Genomic DNA, 18,072 nt, shown 5'->3' with positions numbered 1-18,072 from the left:
TACTCTATATGTGAAGCCAAAGGCTTTAATTTCATTTGTTAGGCTGGGTTCGGCAGCTTATGCTATAATCTCAACAGTTTGGGAGGCTGAGGAGGGAGGATCACTCAAGGTCAGGGGTTTGAAATCAACCTAAGCAACAGAGTGAGACCATCTTTACAAAAAAAAAAAAAAAAAATTAGCCAAATGTGGTGGCCCACGCCTGTAGTCCCAGCTACTCAGGAGGCTGAGGCAGGAGGATTGTGATGCCCTGGAGTTTGAGGTTACAGTGAGCTATGATCATGCCACTGTACTCCACCCTGGAAAACAGAGCAAGATCCTGTCTCTTTAAAAAAAATTATTAAAAAAATTGTGTCAGTTAAATTTGCGTTGTTTATGTATCTTTTATCATATAGAAATTTAAAAGCTGGCTTTTGTTTATTGCCTAGCAAAGTTTCCCTACCCCATTATATTTTTCTGTCATAGTGATTTTAAGTTTCATGTAATGCAACTGGGTCTTAGTTTTGATTGTAGAAGATAATCTAATTTTATTTTCTTCCTAATGAAAACCACTTGTTCTAACACCTTTAAAAAAAAATTCATTCTTCATTGATTTAAAATGAATCGCACACCCCTTTTGTGATGTGTGGGAGAACAAATTTCCTCTGGTTATATGTTTTACATATTTAGTCTTTACAGTACTTTCTTCTTCAATTTCAGAAGAGGGTATGTCTTTCTATGTATTTTGGCCTTATTTATTTAAAACTTTTTATTATTTGGCCTTATTAAAATTTCAGGGATGATTGAACTATATGATATTTAGGAAGAGACATACTTTAGATTTAAGGACATAAATAGGTTGAAAGTAAAAGACAAACCATGCAAACAGTACCCAAAAGAGAGGTGGAGTGGCTATGCTAATGTCAGATAAAATAGACTTTAAGATAAAAATTACTACAGACAAGTATAATAAGAGGGCTGGGCATGGTGGCTCACTCCTGTAATCCCAGCACTTTGGGAGGCTGAGGTGGGCAGATCGCTTGATCTCAGGAGTTCAAGACCAGCCTGGGCAACATGATGAAACCCTGTCTCTACCCACAATACAAAAAAACGTTGGCTGGGCATGGTGGCACATGTCTGTGGTCCCAGCTACTCAGGAGGCTGAGGTGGGAGGATCACTTGAGCCTGGGAGAGGTGGAGGTTGCAGTGAGCTGAGATTGTGCCACTGCACTCCAGCCTGGGTGACAGTGAGACTTCGTCTCCAAAAAAAAAAAAAAAAAATACATATATATATATATATATATATACACACACACACACACACACACATATATGTATATATATGTGTGTGTGTGTATATGTATAAAAATAAAAGGGTCAATCCATAAGAAAGACATAATGACTATAAATATATATTCACTTAGCTGAGCTCCAAAATACACGAAACAAAAACTGACAGCATTGCAGGCAGAAATAGACAATTCAGCAATCATAGTTTGAGATATAAATACTTCCAATAATGGGTGGAACAACCAGGCAGATGATTAATAAGGAAATAGAAGATGTGAACAGCGCTATAAACCAAGAAGACTTACTGGTTATCTATAGAACACTTCATACAGCAGCAGCAGAATTCACATTCTTGAGTTATCTATAGAACACTTCATACAGCAGCAGCAGAATTCACATTCTTCTCGAGTTTACATGAAGTATCCTCCAGCATAGACTATGATGTTAGGCCATTAAACAAGCCTCAATAAATTTTAAAATATTGAAATCATACAAAATATTTTCTGAGCATAAGGGGATAAAATTTGAAATCAATAACAAGGAAATCTGAAAAATTCACAAATATTTAGAAATTAGCAATACACTTCTAAGTAAACAATGGACCAAAGAAGTCACAAGCAAAATGAAGAAATACTTTCAGATGAATAAAAACAAAAATAGAACATGCCAAACTTATGGGATGCAGCTAAAGCACTGCTTAGAGAGAAATTTATACCTGCAAACACTAATATTAAAAAAAAAAAGAGGCTGGGCACAGTGGCTCACGCCTGTAATCCCAACACTTTGGGAGGCTGAGGTGGGTGGATCACGAGGTCAGGAGATTGAGACCAGCCTGACCAACATGGTGAAACCCCATCTCTACTAAAAATACAAAAATTAGCTGGGCGTGGTGGCACGCACCTGTAATCCCAGCTACTCGGGAGGTTGAGGCAGGAGAATCACTTGAACCTGGGAGGCAGAGGTTGCAGTGAGCCAAGAGTACGCCACTGCACTTCAGCCTGGGCAACAGAGTGAGACTCCATTTAAAAAAAAAGAGATCTCAGAATAGTAACCTAATCTTCACCCCAACAAACTTTAAGAGTAAGCAAATCTCAAAGCAGCAAAAGGGAAGAAACTAAAAAAGGTAGAGCAGAAATAAGAGAAAATAGAGAAGAGAACAATCGAGAAAAATAATTGAAACCAAAAGTTGGTTCTTTGAAAAGCCTAACAAAATGGACAAATCTTTAGTTAGCGTGACCAAGAAAAAAGGACAATGACTCAGATTACTACATTCAAGAGTGAAAGAGGGCACATCACTACCAATTTACAGAAATAAAAAGGATTATGAGGAAATACTACAGACAATTGTATGACATTAACTTAGAAGAATATATTTCAAGAAAGACACAAACTACTGAAACAGACTCAAGAAGAAATAGAAAATCTGAACAGACCTATAAAAAATAGAGATTGAATTCATATTCAAAAAGTTTCCCAAAAAGAAAAGCGCAGGCCAAGATGACTTCACTGGTGAATTCTGCCAAGTGTTTAAAGATGAATTACTGACATTCATTCACACTCCTTTAAGAAATAGAAGAGGAGACATCACTTTTCAAAGCATCCACATTCCTAATCATTGGTCCATTGTTACCCTGCTACCAAAGCAAGGTGATGTATCACAAAAAAAACCTACAGACCAGCTGGGCACAGTGGCTTATGCCTGTACTCCCAGCACTTCGGGAGGCCGAGGCAGGAGGATTGCCTGAGCCCAGGGGTTCAGTCTGGGCAACATAGGGAGACCCTGTCTCTACCAAACCAAACAAAACAAAACAAAAATTAGCTAAGTGTGATAGCATGTGTCTGTGGTTCCAGCTACTTGAGAGGCTGAGATGGGAGGATTGCTTGAGCCCAGAATGTTGAGGCTACAGTGAGTTATATTTGCGCCACCGCACTCCAGCCTGGGTGACAGAGCAAGATCCTGTCTCAAAAAAGAAAAAAACAAAACCAGGCCAAGCATGGCGGCTCATGCCTATAATACCAGCACTTTGGGAGGCCACAATGGGAGGGTTGCTTGCATCCAGGAGTTCGAGATCAGTCTGGGCAATATAGTGAGACCTTGTCTCTATAAAAAAATTAAAAATTAGTTGTGTGTGGTGGTACATGCCTATAGTCCCAGCTCCTCAGGAGGCTGAGGCAGAAGGACCACTTGAGCCTGGGTAGTTGAGGCTTTGGTGAGCTGTGATTGTGCCACTGCACTCAGCCTGTGTGACAGAGTGAGACCTAGTCTCAAAACAAGAATGAAACAAACCCACCAAAAACAAAGCAAACAAACCCTACAGACCAGTATTCCTTATGAATGCAGATACAAAAATCTTTGACGAAAGTACTAGCAAACTGAATATAGCACCATATAAAAAGGATTGTACACCATGACCAAGTCATATTTATCCCAGGAATGCAGTTGATTTAATATACAAAAATCAATGCAATGTACTATAATAATAGGGTAAAGTATTAAAACAACACAATCATCTCAATAGATGCAGAAAAAGCGTTTGACAAAATCTGACACTCTCATGATAAAACTATTCAAAAAACTAAAAATAGAAAATTTCCTAACTTGATCCTAATTTGATAACGGCCATCTTCAAAACACCCTCAGCTAACATCATATTTAGTGGTGAAGGACTAAAAAGCTTTCCACTAACATAAGGAGCAAGAAACCTGTCACCACTTCTGTTCAACACTGTAGCAGAGGATAGAGCCAGAGCAGTTAGGCTGGAAAGAGAAATTAAAGGCATCCATATAGGAAAAGAAATAGTAAAACTATATTTTTAGATAATATGTCTTGTACAATCAGCCTTTGTATCTATGGGTTCCACTTTTGTGAGTCAATCATGGATTGAAAATATTTTGGGAAAAACACAATAAAAAATAACTATAACAAAGTACAAATAAATAGCATAACAACTCTTTACATATAACATTTACATTGCATGAGGTATTAGAAGTAATCTAGAGATGATTTAAAGTATATAAGATGATGCATGAAGGCTATTTGCAAATGCAGTGCCATTTTATATACAGACTTGAGCATCTGTGGATTTTGGTATTCATGGGTAGTGCAGGGGGTGGGCAGGGGGAATCCTGGAACCAATGTCCTGTGGATACCAAGAGATGAGGTACATAGAAAATGCTAAGGAATCCACAAAAATCAGTTATAACTAGTAAGTTCAGCTAGGATGTAGTATATAAGATCAATGTACAAAAATTATTTGTATTTCTGTATACTAACAAAACCAATCTGTCTACAGTGGCATCAAAAAGAGGAAAGTACTTAGAAGACAGTACACTGAAAACACCATTGAAAGACATTAAAGACCTGAATAAATGGAAATACTTCCCATGTTCATGGATCAGAAGGCTGAATATTGTTAAGATGGCAATACTCCCCAGATTGATCTACAAACTAAACGCAATCTCTATTAAAATTCCAACCGGTTTCTTTGAAGAAATTGTCAAGCTGATCCTAAAATTCATGTGGAAATATAAGTAACCCAGAACAGCCAAAACAATCTTGAAAAAAACGAAGTTGGAGGATTCAATTTCCAATTTCAAAAGTTACTACAAAGTGATTGTAATGAAGACGGTGTAGTACTGGCATAAGGATAGACATATAGATCAGTGAAATAGAATTGAGAGTCCAGAAACAAAGCCTTACATTTATGGTGAGCCACTTTTAACAGAGGTACCCAGACAGTTCAATGTGTGAAAGAATAGTCTTTTGAACAAATGGTGCAAAGACAACTGAATATCCACACGTAAAAGTATGAAGCTGGAGCCCTATCTTATGCCATAGGCAAAAATTAACTCAAAATGGATCACAGGCCTGCATGGAAGACCTAAAACTATAAAGCTCTTAGGAGAAAACGTAGAATTAAATCTTTGTGACCTTGAATTAGGCAATGGTTTCTTAGATATGAAATCTAAAGTACAAGGAACCCAAGAAAAGATTGATAAATTGAATTTCATTAAAATTAAAAACTTTCATGCTTCAAAGGACACAGTAAGAACATTAAAAGTCATGCACAAAATGGGAGAAAATATTTGCAAATTATACCTGTTAAGGGATTTGTATCTAGAGAATATAAAGCTCTGCAACTCGAAGGGCAAATAATCCAATTAAAGAATGGGCAAAGGATTTGAGTAAGTATTTCTTCAAAGAACATACCCAAATGGTCAATAAGCACATGAAAATATGCTCAACATCATTAACCAGCAATGCATATAAATACAAATAAAACCATGATGAGATACCACTTCATACCCACTAGGATGGCTATACTGGAAAAGACAGATAATAACCAGCGTTGGGAAGAATGTGGAGCTGTTAGAACCCTCATGCACTGCCAGTGGGAATGTAAAATGGTGAGCCACTTTGGAAGAGTTTGAAAGTTCCTAAGATGAGAAGTTAAACATAGAGGCCGGGTGCAGTGCCTCATGCCTGTAATCCCAGCACTTTGGGAGGCCGAGGCGGGTGTATCATGAGGTCAGGAGATCGAGACCATCCTGGCAAACACAGTGAAACCCTGTCTCTACTAAAAATACAAAAAAAAAAAAAAAAAAAAAAAATTAGTCGGACATGGTGGCATGCAAGCTACTCGGGAGGCTGAGGCTTGAACCCGGGAGGCGGGGCTTGCAGTGAGCTGAGATCACGCCACTGCACTCCAGCCTGGGTGACAGAGCAAGACTCTGTCTTGGGGGAAAAAAAAAGTTAGAGTTACCATATGAGTTCTAGCCAGCCATTCCACTTCTAGGTGTATACCCAAGAGAAATGAAGATATATACCCACAGCTTTGTACAAGAATGTTCATAGGAGCATTATTCACAGCCAAAAAGTGAAACAACCCATGTCCGTACGTGGATAAATAAGATATGGAGTATCTATACAAATGGAATGAAGGTATTCATCTGTCAAATGGAATGAAATACTGTTATATGCCATAATATGGATGAACCTTGGAAACATTTTACTAAATGAAATAAGCCAAACACAAAAGCCATATATTATATAATTTTATATGAAATGTCCAGAATAGGCAAATTTGTCGAGCCAAAATAGATTAGTGATTTCTAGGGGTTGGAGGGTGAGGGAAATGCAGTTAGTGATTGCTAATGGATATGGGGTTTCTTAGGGAGTGATGAAGATTTTCTGGAGTTAGTGGTAATGGTTATAGAACTCTAAATATACTAAAACCCACTAAACTATATTTTTAAATGAATTTATGTTGTGAATTATATCTCAATATAGCCGTTACTGAAAAAGGTTTGAAGCGTAGAACATTTATAATCAAACGCATAGGTAGAATAGAAAATACATGTTGAGGCTCCATATTTCTTTCACCTTGACTTAACAGTTATCAATGCATGGTGATCTTTAAACCCCAGTCCCTTGTTTCCCCATATGATTTTTTTTTTTTTTTCAGTTGAGACAGGGTCACACTCTGTCACCCAGGCTGGAGTACAGTCGTGCAATCTCGGCTCACTGCAACCTCTGCCTCCCGGGTTCAAGTGATTCTCCTGCCTCAGCCTCCCGAGTAGCTGGGATTATAGACATGAACCACTATGCCCAGCTAATTTTTGTATTTTTAGTACAGATGAGGTTTCGCCATGTTGGCCAGGATGGTCTCGAACTTCCGACCTCAAGTGATCTGCCTACCTCGGCCTCCCAAAGTGCTGGGATTACAGGTGTGAGCCACTGCTCCTGGCCTCCCAAATGATTTTTGAAGCAAATCTCAGAGAGTATAGAATTCCATTAGTATGTATGTGTATGTCTCTGAAAATATATACACTTTAAAAAAATTATGTAACTACACACCATTATCACATCAGAAAAAAGTAATAATAATTAATAGCATCAAACATCCATCAAATAAGCTTCATAGCTTATGCAGGATTTATTTTGTGTCCTTTATCACGTTAGAAGATTGTGTCTCTTCTTTATCAAGTAGATTCCTTCCCCGATAATCTGTAGATAAGAAATCCGGCAGATCATCTTGGCAGAAACAAATCATTAGAGAACATTTGGCGGTCATCCATGGACCGTTTTGGACCTGTCCTTTTCGTACTTTTTCATCTTCCTTTCTAACCTGAATTTGTTGCTTTCCTGGCATTTTGCACTTAATTTTTTGATTATAGAAAATTTCAAATATATACAAATTAAACAGAATAATATTAATGACCCCTCATTATCCAGTTTAAGCAAATACCAATGTTGTGTCATTCTTGTTTCATCTATGTTTCTGTTATACTTACTCTCCCTTATGCCATAGGCAAAAGTTAACCCAAAATGGATCATAGATCTAAATGGAAGACCTAAAACTATAAAGCTCTTAGGAGAAAACATAAGATTAAATTTTTGTGACCTTGAATTAGGCAATGGTTTCTTAGACATGAAACCTAAAGTAGAAGCACCCAAAGAAAAGAAATTAAAAAGTATTAATTCGTGTTCATAGTTTTTTTCTTGATAAAAACTTGCATACATTGAAATGCACAATTGTACACTACCCGTCACCTATACCTCTGTCATGATACAGCCTATTTTCTATCTTCCCAGAATGCTTCCCCCACCACCCAAAGACAACCACTGTTTTGCTTTTTTTAAACTTTAGATTAGTTTTGCCTATTGTTGAACATTATAAATAGATTCTTATGGTTTGTATGTCAATTATTATTCTCAGCATTTTGGTATTTTTGCTTAGCATTTTTACTATGAGATTCATCCATGTTTTTCTGTGTGTCACTAGTTCATTTTTTTTTTTTTTTTTTTTTTGAGGTAGAGTCTTGCTCTTTCGCCGAGGCTGGAGTGCAGTGATGCGATCTCGGCTCACTGCCTCCTGGGTTCAAGCTGTTCTCCTGTGTCAGCCTCCTGGATAACTGGGATTACAGGCACACACCACCCGACTAATTTTTGTATTTTTAGCGGAGATGGGGTTTTATCATGTTGGCCAGGCTGGTCTCGAACTCCTGACCTCAAGTGATTCACCCACCTCAGCCTTCCAAAGTGCTGGGATTACAAGTGTGAGCCACTGCACCTGGCCAATGTCACTAGTTCATTCTTACTGCTATGTAGTGTTTCTTTGTGAATGTACCATAATGTATTCGTTCTCCTGATGATGGATAGATTGCTTCCATTGTTTGACCATTGTGAATAAAGTTGTTACAAACATTCTTATACAGCTTTTCTTATGGTAGGTTTTCATTTCTCTTAAGATAAATACCTAGGAGTTGAATTGCTGTGTCAAGGGGTAAACATGTGTTTGTAAGAAACTGCAAAGCATTATTCCAGAGCGATTGTACTGTTTATAAATCTGCCAACAATATTTGAGGGTTCCTGTTGCTCCACATTCTTGCTAGCATTTGGTAATATCACTTTTTGATATTACCCATTGTGTGAGTGTATAATATATTCCTGCATGTGTGTGTTTAATTGCAGTTTTGTGTTACTTAATGACCAGAATACCTTCTGAGAAATGCATCATGATTTCGTCATGTAAACATCATAGGGTGTATTTACACAACTTAGATGGTATAGCCTACTACACATCTAGGGTATATGATATAGCCTCTGGGTCCTAGGATACAAACCTGTACAGCTTATTATTGTACTGAATACTGTAGGCAATTTTAACACAGTGGTATTTGTGTATCTAAACATATCTAAACATAGAAAAGGTACAGTAAAAATATGATATTATAATCCCATGGGACCACTGTTGTATTTGTGGTCTGTTGATTGGAATATGACTGTATATGTGTGTGTGTGTATATATATATATATACACACACACACCTATATATATGAATGTGTATATATATATACACCTATACATATGAGTGTATATATATATACACACACCTACATATATGAGTGTATATATATATACACACCTATATGAGTGTATATATATACACCTATATATATACACCTATGTATGACTGTATATATACATCTATATAATACATATATATACCTATATATATGACTATATATACATATATAATTATGACTATATATACGTATACATGTATGTGTATATATACAGTCATACTCCAGTCAACAACAGATTGCATCATATATTCTATTAAGTTGTTATGACATAATACTGCTTAGTCCTGTTTTGGACATGTTGATACCCTGCTTTTCTGGATTATTGATAATTTGGTAACAATTTTATGTTACTTTTCTAGAGTTTAGACTAATTATCTTTTAGACATGTGTATGTATATATATATATGCATCTGTGTGTGTGTATATGTACATACAGACACAAGCACATATAATTGAATGCATTGTTTTTTCTTTTTTTTGAGATGGGGTCTCATTCTGTCACCCAAGTTGGAGTGCAGTGGTGTTATCGTGTCTCACTGCAACTTCCACCTCCCAGGCTCAAGTGATCCTTCCACCTCAGCCTCCTGAGTATCAGGGAACACAGGTGGACACCACTACATCTGGCTAACTTTTTGTATTTTTGGTAGAGATGAGGTTTTGCCATGTTGCCCGGGCTGGTCTCGAACTCCTGAGCTCAGGCTATCCACCTGCCTCAGCCTCTCAAAGTGCTAGGATTACAGGAGTGAGCCACTGCGTCCGGCCTAGATATGTTTAGATACACAAATAGCATTGTGTTACAGTTGCCTACAGTATTCAGTAAAGTAATATACTGTACAGGTTTATATTCTAGGAACCATATAGGCTATACCTTGTACCCTAGGTGTGTAATAGGCTACACCATCGAGGTGGCTTGTAGTCTGTGATGCTTGCCCAGTGAAGAAATCATCTAATGGTGCACCTCCGAGAAGGTATCGCCATTGTTAAATGATGGATGACTGTAGCTTTTTATTGCTGTTATAGCAAATTACCCCGAACTTAGTGGCCTAAAAGGACACAAAATGATTTTACAGTTTTGGAGATCACAGTTTTGATACAGATATCACTGGGCTAAAATAAAAGGCCAGTTGGCAGGGCTGCATTCTTTTCTGGAAGGTCTAGGGAAGAATCCTTTATTTTAGTTTTTTATACCTTGCCTTCTCCAGTTTCAAAGGGCTGCCCATATTCCTTGGCTCATGGCTCCTTTCCATCTCCAAAGCCAGCAGTGGTTGTGATACTCCCTCTTCTATCCTCCTCTTTTACTGATAAGGACCTTTGGGCTGACGTTCCAGAATAGTCTCCCAATCTCGAGGTCAGATGATAGCAACCTTAATTTCCTTTTGCCGTGTAACCTAACGTATTTGCAGGTTCTGAGGATTCGGATGTTGACATCCTTGGAGGGGTGGAGTGGCGAGGGGGTTTATTTTGTCTACCACAGTCCACCCCCTGGTTCCCCAAAATTCACCTCTATTCCACATGCAAAACATATTCACCCCATCCCAAGTCTCAACACTGATTTGTAATCTTGCCAAAGATCTAATCTGTGCTCATTGGTTTACATATGACCTTATAACCATAGTGCAAATTTTGGTGGCATTGCTATTTTTAATTTAATAGTATATTATAAATTTTTAATATTGTTAGGAAGGTTTTTCTTTTTTCGTTTTTGGACTACTCAGTTGCCGTAGTGAGAAAGGGGAAGTAGAACTAGCTAGGAAGGTTTTATGGCTAAAAAAAGGACTGCATCATATATTCTGTTAAGTTGTTATGACATAATACTGCTTAATCCTGTTTTAGATGTGTTGATACCCTGCTTCTCTAGATTATTGATAGTTTGATAACTAACACTCTTAGGTTACTTGCTTTTCTGAAGAGTTTAGACTAATTATCTTTTAGAATGGCCCCCTTTCTGAATTTTTCTGATTGTTTCCTTGGGACAGATATAGTTTAAACTTCTTTGGCACGAATACTCATTGGTGATGATGCATTGTGTCATCTCCACCTGGAAACCCATGATGTTTGCCTGTCTTCCTGTTGGGAATGCAAGGTTTGACCACTGGAGTCATGGGTAGGAAAGGGTGGATAGCAGCTGTTGGTGGTTGTGGGGAGAAGCTTGTAGATTAAAGGCTCAGGGAGAAAGGAGCTTGATCTTCAAGGAACAGAAGGAAGGCCGATAGGGTTGGAGCAGTGTGTGCAAGAGGAAGGAATGGTTAAGAATTAAGATCAGAGGTAGGCAAGGTTGAGGTCATGTTAGGCATTATAATTCATCTATAGTGATGAGTTTGGATGTTATGGTTAGTGCAATAGGAAGCAATTAGAAAGCTTGTAGCAGTGGTGGGAGATAAGGTTTATGTTTTAAAAATATTTTGACTACCGTTTGATAATGGACTGTATGGGGAAAGAGTGCATGCAAAGAGATCACGTAGGAAGCCATTGTAGGAAACTAGTTATCAGGCTGGGCCAGGCGAGAGACAACTTGGGAGATAGTTGAGAATAGTTTTTGGTAGAATCAAGAAGAGTTGATGTTGAATTTTTTTATAGGGAATTAGAAGAATAAAAAAATAGCATTTTTGGCTTTAGCAACTGGGTGGATGGAGGTTCCGTTTATTGTTGAAGAGGAAGACAAGGGAAGAATAGGTTTTTTTTGGAAAAGAAATTGAAAGTTATATTTTTTACATGTTGAGTTTGAGATACCTAGTAGACACTGAGGTAGAGTTGTTAAATAGAGCTGGCATTGCTGTGCAGCCTTGTGTAATTTACTTTAAAAACTGATGTGATCCCATCCTATATTCACTTTCAGATGGTAAACTTTTTGGGACACAGACCACCATGTCTTTTTATTCCTTTGTTCTTGAGCACAATTTCTTGCACACAGTAGATAGGCAACAGGCTTTTACTGCCAATAAGTACTTTCTTAAAATAGTTATACATTCTCCATTTTCACATAACATACTATAATTTTTATTTGAGGAATTTTTCTGTTATTGTACAATTGATGAATTGCAAAACGATAAGTAATATATGACAGCTGCTAGGGCTTTATTTAAATTTCCTTTTACAATGTAGTAATTAAGTCAGTCCAAAATCTTTAAGTCTTAATGGGTAGTTGTCATAATTCTTGAGAGACTCTGACTAGTCTAAGCTACCAGGGTATTTTTATATGAGGGCTCTAAGGAAATGTTATATTTAATTGCACAAACATTTTGACAAACTTAACTATTCAGATGATACTTTTAGTTGTATAGCAAATTTAAAAAATGTGTTTGATATCCTGCTACCTCGATCAACTCTTAAAAACTTTTTTTTTTTTTTTTAGACAGGGTCTAACTCTATCACTCAGGCTGGAGTGCAGTGGCACAATCATGGCTTACTGCAGCCTTGACCTCTTGGCTCAGATGATCCTCTCACCACAGCCTCTTGAATAGCTGGGACTGCAGGTGTGTGTCACTGTGCTCAGCTAATTTTTAAATTTTTTTGTAGAGACGAAATCTCACTGTGTTGCCCAGGCTGGTCTTGAACTCCTGGGCTGAAGCTATCCTCCCATCTTGGCCTCCCCAGGTGGGATTATAGGCATGAACCACTGCACCTGGTCTTAAAATTTTTTTAGTTGACTAAAAAGTAGTCAAAACTGGCCGGGCGCGGTGGCTCACGCCTGTAATCCCAGCACTTTGGGAGGCCGAGGCAGGCGGATTGTCTGAGGTCAGGAGTTCGAGACCAGACTGGCCAACATGGTGAAACCCCGTCTCTACTGAAAATACAAAAAAAATTAGCTGGACATGGTGGGCAGGCGCCTGTAATCCCAGCTACTTGGGAGGCTGAGGCAGGGGAATTGCTTGAACCAGGGAGGTGGAGGTTGCAGTGAGCTGAGATCACGCCACTATACTCCAGTCTGGGTGACAGAGCGAGACTCTGTTTCAAAAAAAAAAAAAAAAAAAAAATATATATATATATATATATATATACACACACACACACACACCACACACACACACACACACACACACACACATATGACCATTCTAAGTATTTTATATATATTAAATCATTTATTCACAACTCTGAGATATATACTATTTATACTAGGGGACAGAGAACACAACTATTAAGTGGTAGGAGGGGGATTTGAACTCTGTCATTTCTGCTCTGAATCTTGAACCATCTTCAGTAGAATCTAAGCCAGGAGTTGGTAAACTGTGGCCTGCCTGATTTGTGGATATGCATGCTATGTGGTCATACAGGGACCCACCCTGAGAAAGGCCCTGTGCTTGGTTTGGTGCTCTGCTGTTACTATTTTGAAATTCTTAATAACTTTTAAACAAGAGGCTCCATTTTTTTTTGTCAATAGTCCCTGCAAATTATATAATCATTTCTACATGTGTGCTAAGTTTTTACATTTTAAAGTTTTTAAAAAATTTCATGACACATGAAAATTATATAAAATTTCAGTGTGTGTAAATAAAGTTTTATTGGAATATAGCCATGCTTATTTATTTACATATTGTTTATGGTTGCTTTTTTTGCTACAACGGCAGAGTTGAGTAGTTGGAACAGGGACTGTAGGGCCTGCAGAGCTTAAAATAGTTACTCTTTTTTTTTTTTTTTTTGAGACGGAGTCTTACTTTGTTGTCTGGGCTGGAGTGCAGTGGTGTGATTGCGGCTCACTGCAACGTCCACCTCCCAGGTTTAAGTGATTTTCATGCCTCAACTTCCCAAGTAGCTGGGATTACAGGCGCCTGCCACCACGCCCGGCTAATTTTGGTATTTTTAGTAGAGATGAGGTTTCACCATGTTGGCCAGGCTGGTCTCGAACTCCTGACTTTAGATGATCCGCCTGCCTTGGCCTCCCAAAGTGCTGGGATTACAGGCATGAGCCACCACGCCGGGCCAAAATACTTGTACAATTAACAGATCCAAGAAAGGATTGTACAATGAACATCTGTCTAACTTTCATCTGGAGTTACCGGTTGTTACTATTTTGGCACATTTGCTTTATGTGTGTCTCTCTTTATCTTACATGCATGTATACATACATATATAAAATACATCTCACATGTACTTTTTTTTTTCTGAATCATTTGAAAGTTTGACCTGCAGCTCCTAAAAATAAGGACATTCTCCTACATAACCACATTTATAACACTAAAAATGATTTCATGTTGAAATGTTCCCAGTTGTGCCTGTTACGTCCTTTATGACTAATTTTACTAGTTTTATTCCTTTGAATCAGTATTCCATCAAGGTTCATGGAGTGGGTTGCTTTTTCATTACATTTAGCCAGCTGTACATTCCTGATTCTTTAAATTCATCATATCATTGGAATGATTTAAAAATTATGAAAAATTTGGATTATGGTGGAGCCTAGGAGAAGTCTCAGTCATATCTGAGGCCTTGGATTTGAATAAGGGCCAAATCATGCAAGATATTTTATGTCATGTTAAGGATTTTGGAGGCTCATCATAGAAAACATAGTGAGAAGCTCTTAAAGAGATGTGACATGTTCAGATTTGCATAGTACATATGACATTGACTTTTAGCCTGGGCAACATGGCAAGACTTTGTCTCTACAGAAAATTAAAAAAAAAAAAAATTAGCCAGGTGTAGTAGTGCATGCCTGTAGTTCTGTAGCTACTGGGGAGGCTGAGGCAAGAGAATCACTTTTGAGGCTGCAGTGAGCTATGGTCAACGCACACTGCACTCCAGCCTGGGCAACAGAGCAAGACTCCATCTCTAAATAAAAAAGGAAACAAAATGGACTTTTCAGGCACAATATTTTAGCATGTCACAATATGGAACAAAAAGATACAACCTTGAGGAAAACTAAGTGTAAAAATACATTCAGAGACAGTAAGGGAGAGTCAATCATGAAATGAGCGTGAGACATTAAGGATTTTTTCTTATTATTATGTGTGATAATGACAAAGAGGCTCTGTTAAAAAATCCTATCTGTTAAGGATCAATAAAATAATACAGCATCTAGGATTTGCTTTAAAATACATCAGTTAAAAAAAGGACAGGACTATACGAAGCAGGAATGGCAAAGTTCTGATCATTGAAACTAGGTAATGGGTACAAGGGAGTACATTATACACTTCTCTATTTTTGTGTCTGATTCATTTCATAAGGGGTTAAAAAACATAACCTCTGATACCTCTTTTTTTTTTTTTTTGATACACAAAAAATGAACTGGAAGGTTAACTTGTATGTGAAAGTTGTCTGGTATCCAAAACTTCCATTTTGGATATAACAGAATAGCAGAAGTGTTCTTTATATAATAGTATCAAGATGTATATAACAAAGGAACTTATTTCTAAATATTTGGTTAGAAAATTCATAGCAAGAATAACTTATTATATATTTCTGAATCTCTTGAAAAGAACATATTTTAAGGTATTAGGAAATAATTTTTCCAGGTGAAGTGTGAAAGGAAATTAAAACAAAAATCTTGCTTTTACAGTATTCATTTAAAAACTCAAATCTTTTAGGTATGGAAGAAAGCTAACTATGACAATAGAAAACTTCTGTACAAATTACGAAACTGTTTAATTCAAACCACCACTCACAATTGTATAGCAACTATTGTAGAGATTTCTTGCTCATCAATCAGCTATTGTGTAAGTAGTATGTAATCTTTCCTATGACTACAGCACTAATGCATTACTAGTACTGCTTTCCTATGATTCCAACAAATACAAACAATGGCATCTCTTTTGGTTTGAACCCAGCAGCTGTATCCTGGCGACAGGTGCTAGTAGTGATCATTGAAGTAAAAGTAAGACACTGTTACGAAGGTAGAGTTTGATCCTAAGAAAGATAACGGATGACTTCGTGTCAAGACCTTGCCTTCTATATTATGAATGTTTTCATTTGGTTTATTTTAATGTTTATTTCATCATTTGAGAAGTCAAATAGGCGATGCACATCAGAATCACCTGAGGAGCTTCTTCCAAAATGCCTTTGTTTGGGCTCTGCCCCAGACCTACTGAGTGAGAACTTCTAGAGGTGAATAGGACTCAGGCATAGATACTTTCAAAATGCTGTGTAGGTGATTCTGATGTGAACCGTTAAGGACCACTGTTCTAAAGGTCTCAGAATTATCAGACTGAATTACATATAATTCATTATATATAAACAGATAATAATAAAGCACAATGATTTTTAGTCCTTTCCTCTCTTTAACCTAATGGTTAAAAAGGCAAGGCATAGTTTTCCATTGGCTGTCTATAACCCTATTTCTTATTCTATCACTGTAGAACAAGTAAATCATTCAAAATTGCAATAGGGCCGGGTGTGGTGGCTCATGCCTGTAATCCCAGCAGTTTGGAAGGCTGAGGCAGGTGGATCACCTGAGGTCAGGATTTTGGAGACCAGCCTGGCCAACATGGTGAAACCCTGTCTCTACTAAAAATACAAAAAATTAGCTGGGCATGGTGGCTCATGCCCGTAATCCCTTCTACTTGGGAGGCTGAGGCAGGAGAATCACTTGAACCTGGGAGCTGGAGGTTGCAGTGAGCTGAGATGGCGCCACTGCACTCCAGCCCAGACAGAGCAAGACTCCATCTCAAAAACAAAAACAAAATTGCAGGCCGGGTGCGGTGGCTCATGCCTGTAATCCCAGCACTTTGGGAGGCCGAGGCGGGCGGATCATGAGGTCAGGAGATCGAGACCATCTTGGCTAACACGGTGAAACCCCGTCTCTATTACAAATACAAAAAATTAGCCGGGCGCGGTGGTGGGTGCCTGTAGTCCCAGCTACTCGGGAGGCTGAGGCAGGAGAATGGTGTGAACCCGGGAGGCGGAGCTGAGGAGGTGGCAGTGAGCCGAGATAGCGCCACTGCAGTCCAGCCTGGGCGAAAGAGTGAGACTCCGTCTCAAAAAAAAAAAAAAAAAAAAAAAAATTACAATAGATAGCCGTTAAAATGTTTCTAGCAGGCAAGTGATATGTTAACGTTTGTATTTCAGTAACAATTAGTAACAAAAATAGGCCTGCCCCGTGGCTCAAGCCGGTAATCCTAGCACTTTGGGAGGTCGAGGTGGGCCAATCACTTGAGTCCATGAGTTCAAGAGTGGCCTAGGCAACATGGAAAAACCCCATCTCAACACAAAATACAAAAATTAGCTGGGTGTGGTGGCATGCACCTGTAGTCCCAGCTACTCAGGAGACTGAGGCAGAAGGATTGCTTGAGCCCAGAAGGCAGAGGTTGCAGTGAGCCCAGATTGAACAACTGCACTCCAGCCTGGGTGATAGACTGAGACTCTGTCTCAAAAAAAAAAAAAATCAAAATTATTGTATCCATACCGCAAACTGATGTCAGTAACAAACCCTCTATAGACAGCCTCATCATAGCTTGTTTTGAAATAATCTGTCCAGCCCACTGCTCCCTACTGTTACACTGTATTAACGGTAGTCTCCCTGTGATACTCATTTCATCATTTTTACTTTTATACACAAAATTTCTCAGTATCTTTACATTTCCTTTAAACTTTGCTAAAGCCTTCTAATTTACTTCCTCCGGTGTGTCTTCTGCTCTCTAATAAAATTGTCTTTCATGTCACCTAAACATTGCCATAGTGACCACTTCAAACATTCATATATGTATTGTAACTTCAGTTGGCAAGGCCCTGCTTAAAAAAAATTGTGAAGCTTTATTTTTTCTTGTAAAAGTTTTAAAAAACAATTTGTTAGTTGGAAAAATAAAATGCAAACATTTAAAATAAATTCTAAGTAGTACTAACTTAGCATTTGATTTGGGATGTAAATATGCTAACATATTTTTCTGTCGTGAATGGGATCAGGTTATATTTAGTCTTCTGCACTTGGCTTTTTTTTCACTTGCCAATACCATATTCATCTTTCTTTGTTATCAATGTATATATATCCGCCTTATTCTTTTAAATGGCTG

The 18,072-nt window shown here is 38.0% G+C and overlaps 1 protein-coding gene across 2 annotated transcripts in view; it reads left to right on the top strand.

Annotated features, from left to right (window-relative positions):
- ACAP2 (ArfGAP with coiled-coil, ankyrin repeat and PH domains 2) overlaps positions 1 to 18,072 on the top strand; it is a 177,465-nt gene that overhangs the window by 5,708 nt on the left and 153,685 nt on the right. The window contains exon 1 of one of the 2 annotated variants that reach the window (XM_063662581.1): positions 4,575 to 5,451. The exons of the other annotated variant lie outside the window; for it this stretch is intronic. Within the exon in view, the coding sequence (XP_063518651.1) occupies positions 5,435 to 5,451 (17 nt within the window). The 5' untranslated portion in view covers positions 4,575 to 5,434. Of the gene's footprint in view, positions 1 to 4,574; positions 5,452 to 18,072 lie in introns of those variants that run through there. 2 annotated transcript variants of the gene reach the window in all.

This window comes from Pongo pygmaeus, chromosome 2 (assembly GCF_028885625.2).
Source record: "Pongo pygmaeus isolate AG05252 chromosome 2, NHGRI_mPonPyg2-v2.0_pri, whole genome shotgun sequence".
NCBI lineage: Eukaryota > Metazoa > Chordata > Mammalia > Primates > Hominidae > Pongo > Pongo pygmaeus.
The sequence above is the reverse complement of the archived record's forward strand: the minus strand, read 5'-3'. Positions and strand labels throughout refer to the sequence as shown.